Below are 4,394 nucleotides of genomic sequence, written 5' to 3'. Positions count from 1 at the left end.
TTTTTTGTTGCAGTTTGACTAGGGCCAGGTTCAAACCCACCACTCTCAGTATATGGGGCCGGCGCCCTACCCACTGAGCCACAGGCACTGCCCACTGCTGCAGTTGCCTTTGTTGTTTAGCTGGCCTGGGCTGTGTTCAAACCTGCCAGCTTCAGTGCATGTGGCCGGTGCTGTAACCACTGTGCTGCAGGTGCCAAGCCTATTTACCTAATTCTTGATGTACATTAGGATGTTGACCACTTTTCAATAATACGTATTTCATTTATTCCAGTTATATTGTGAGTATTGTAGTTACATTTAAAGTATAGAGTTTAACGTCCATGTCACTTTAACTTTTTCAGTATTTTCTTCCATTTTTCTTCATGTCTTCTTTAATTTATTCCAGGTTTCTATTAACTTCGGACCTTGCTTCAAGTACCCTCCAAAGGACCTCACCTACCGCCCTGTGAGTAGCATCACAAGCGTCCTCATGTGTCCTCGGCATCTTTGTTTGTTGCCGCAGCTGCTCTCATCACCTGTTTGCCTCTGGTTCCTCCTGCAGATGAGTGACATGGGCTGGGGCGCTGTGGTGGAGCACACCTTGGCTGACGTCTTGTATCACGTGGAGACGGAAGTGGATGGCCGGCGCAGTCCCCCATGGGAACCCTGACTAGGTCCTGCCTTCTTTTCAGACATGAACTTTCTGGACAAGAATACTGGGGTTTTGTTATTATTTCTGAACTATCTCAGATGTTCTCCCAAAGATGCTACAGAACACAGCCTCTCCTCCCCGCAGGTTAAAAGGCTGGACAGTTCTGGGGGGGCTCCCTGCTCATCAGCATTCTCTCCCCACTTCCAGCGACTGCTTTTATTCTGTGTGCCATAAGCCAGCAACTCTGACCCCAGGACCTGTAAGCTCTCTGTGAACTTGGTGCTGTGCCACATCCCCTGCCAGCTGGGACTTGTTACCTTACTGTGCTTTCTAAGAAGTAAATGTTCTTGTCCAGATGAGTAGCTTCTTTAAAGCATTGCTTTCTGTGGGCAGTGACTCCATCTGACCTGTTTTCCAAGGAGTGGTGGGTCTGTTTCTAAGAAGAGCTAAAATCTGGCTGTATGTTCTAAACCAGTCTAAAAGCTATTTCCTTTTTAGTGTAAGTTTGGCTTTGTTATTAATTCTGAAATACACTTTTGGACACTGAGATCTTGGAAACTACTGGATCTAAGATCTTGGAAACTACTGGATCTAAGATCTTGGAAACTACTGGATCCAAGTAATTGTGAAAGAAGTTGCTTGCAGCTTTAACAAAATGAGAAACTCTTCCCAAATAAAATTTGTTCTGAGGTTTCTGTGGCACTTTGCTTCCCTTTGGGGTCGGTTCCTCTTACAACCGTGTCAGAAATATGGGTAATATGAGAAGGGGAGCCAGCGTGAAGGAAGAGGCAGGTTTCTGCCTTGTGTCTCAGCCACTCTCCTGAGACTCCCATTCTCACCAGCCAAATCAGCCACCCCGTTTATCCTGTGAAAACTGGCACCTCAGAGAGGTGATGTTTGTGGTCTCCCTCCTGCTCTTCTCTTTGAACGGGAGTACTGATACTTGCAAGTAGTTTTCCTGCCTTGCTTATCTTCCTTTGTAATAGCTGATGATTAAAGGGCAGTTTTCAGAATGTTAAAAACTGGGGCCAGACATGGTGGCTCATACCTGAAATCTCAGCACCATGGGAGGCCAAGAGGCTCACTTGAGCCCAGGAGTTTGACACCAGCTGAGGCAATAGTGAGACTCCTCTATGAAAAATGTAAAAAAACTAGCTGGGCCTAGTGGCATGTGGTGAGCCAGGAGGATCACCTACGCCCAAGAGTTTGAGGTTGCAGTGAGCTATAATGACACCACACACTCCAGCCAAGGTAACAGTGAGACCTTGTCTCAGAAAAAAAAATGTTAAGCATGAGCCTTCTTTTGGGATTCCTTGATAAGATAGCAACTTTGTCTCCCTTTTTAAATTCATCAGTCTCCAGCTTTACCAGCACTGCGCAGCGCCTCTCTGCATAGAACTCTTCCAACATATTAACAGGTAGAGTGGATAAGGTAGCTGATAATGTCCCTGCAAGACCACGATATATTAAAATAGCTGGGCATTGTGGCGGGCACCTGTTAGTCCCAGCTACTCTCCCGAGAGTAGCCCTACTTGCCTGGGCTGAGGCAAGAGAATTACCTAAGCCCATGAATTGGAGGTTGCTATGAGCTGTGATACCACAGCACTCTACCAAAGTAAGTAGAGTGACAAAATAAGACTCTGTCTCTTAGAAAAAAAGGAAAAAAAAAAGATCACCATATATTAGACCTATGACTTTTGTGAATATCTTTTTTTTTTTTTTTGGAAACAAAAGAGTTTCACTATGTCACCCTGTGTACAGTGCTATGGCATCACAGCTCACAGCAACCTCAAACTCTTGGGCTTAAGCAATTCTCTTGCCCAGCCAAGTAGCTGGGACTACAGGTACCTGCCACAATACCCTGCTATTTTTGTTGTAGTTGTCATTGTTTAGCAGCCCCAGTGCATGTGGCTGGCACCCTAGCCACTGAGCTATGGGTGCCCAACCAGCTTTTATGAATATCTTGTCATTTTTCTGTTTAAGAAAGTTTTCAAATTTCAAGAGAATATTGGTATCTTAACACAGAAGCACAAATATATTTGTCCCGGGCTGGGTGCAATGGCTTATGCCTCTAATCCTAGCATTCTGGGGGCCAAGGTGAGGGATCGCTTGAACTTAGGAGTTTGAGACCAGCCTGAGCAAGAGAGTGAGACCCCATCTCTACTAAAAATAGAAAGTAAGCGGGTGGATCATGGCAGGTGCCTATAGTCCCAGCTCCTTGGGAGACAGGAGCAAGAGGATTGCTCAAGCCCAAGAGTTTGAGGTTGCTGTGAACTAGCTAATGCCATAGCACCCTCCCCAGGGTGCAGAGTGACACTCTTACCTCAAAAAATATATACATATACACACAAACACATATATTTGTTGCTGAATAAGTCACCAGACTTTGATTTGGCCATTCCATATCTTTTAAAGGAAACAAGACAGTTGGTATTGATTGTAGGATAGAGTTTCAGTTCTAGACACCTAATAATTCATGGGCTGATCTTAAAAGGGCAGACCATTATGAAGCTTCTAGGTCACCAGAGTTTGTGAGGGACTCCCAAGAAAATGAGGGTGGTGGTATTTAGAGGAAGGTGGAGGTAAATCCTTTGTATTATAAATTACCACAGATATTACCCACTCTCCATCTAAGTTGTAAAACTATATTTGGTTACAGAAATGACGATTTTTTTTTTTTTTTGAGACAGTCTCAAGCTGTCTCCCTGAGTATAGTGCTGTGGGGTCACTCACAGCAACCTCAAAGTCTTAGACTTAAGAAATTCTCTTGCCTCAGCCTCCCAGGTAGCTGGGACTCCAGGGACCTGGCAGAGTACCCGGCTTTTTTTTTTTTTTTTTTGGTTGCAATTGTCATTGTTGCTTTAGCTGGCCCGGGCCGGGTTCGAATCCGCCAGGCTCGGTGTATGTGTCTGGCACCCTCCTCACTGACCCACGGGCACTGCCAATAACGACATTCTTGATAAACTTCATATCCTAAAAACTGTTTTAATAAGGTTTCAAGGGCTCAGAGAAAATACCTGTTTTTCATATAGTCCCATTCATGCATACAGTAGTTTTTGTAATCAGATCACCAGTGACAACTTGTTTTATTCCAATGTGAAGTTGAAAAGGAAAATATCTCCACAGAGACCACAAAGACAGTTACATTGTTTGAAGGAGGTAAATTGTAATCCAGCAAACAGATGTCTGTTGAAAGCCCATTTCATTGTCAGCTTGTTCTCTGAAAACTAGAGTCTATGTTGCTTTCATAAATCTTTAAACCAGTCACCATTTTCTCTTAGCTGGTAATGGATGATAATTCTGCTCTAGAAATCCTTCTCAACATCTATCCCCTCTCAACTTTGAGGCTCTTGTCTAAACAATTTTATCCACGACAAAAACAGACTAAGAAACAATTGAAATAAGTTATAATAAATATCTGTATCTGTTGCAAAATTTTAATAACCTCAATAAATACCAGTGTTTCTACTGCTGCTATTTTGCTTAATAAGCTAAATCACCATTTTTCTAAATGGTGTCAATCATCAATGCTATTAAAACTAGAATGGAAGTAGTAAGGTAGTAATGGTGATTTTTTTTATCCTATTAACATATTTGAGCAAATCCCAATTTATATTTTTATTTTTTATTCTTTTTTTTATTTTTTTGAGACAGAGCCTCAAGCTGTCCCCCTGGGTAGAGTGCCGTGGCATCACGCTCACAGCAACTTCCAACTCCTGGGCTCAAGCGAGTCTCCTGCCTCAGCCTCCCAAGTAGCTGGGAC

At 43.3% G+C, this 4,394-nt stretch overlaps 1 protein-coding gene across 1 annotated transcript in view; it reads left to right on the top strand.

Moving 5' to 3' along the window:
- ASH2L (ASH2 like histone lysine methyltransferase complex subunit) overlaps positions 1–996 on the top strand; it is a 46,179-nt gene extending 45,183 nt beyond the window's left edge. The window contains exons 13-14 of the mRNA XM_023517013.1: positions 386–445; positions 542–996. Coding sequence (XP_023372781.1) covers positions 386–445; positions 542–649 — 168 coding nt within the window. The 3' untranslated portion in view covers positions 650–996. The remainder of the gene's footprint in view (positions 1–385; positions 446–541) is intronic.
- Positions 997–4,394: the final 3,398 nt, after the last annotated feature.

Source organism: Otolemur garnettii, unplaced genomic scaffold (genome assembly GCF_000181295.1).
Source record: "Otolemur garnettii isolate 467f Iridium unplaced genomic scaffold, OtoGar3 scaffold00102, whole genome shotgun sequence".
In the NCBI taxonomy this organism is placed as follows: domain Eukaryota; kingdom Metazoa; phylum Chordata; class Mammalia; order Primates; family Galagidae; genus Otolemur; species Otolemur garnettii.
The sequence above is the reverse complement of the archived record's forward strand: the minus strand, read 5'-3'. Positions and strand labels throughout refer to the sequence as shown.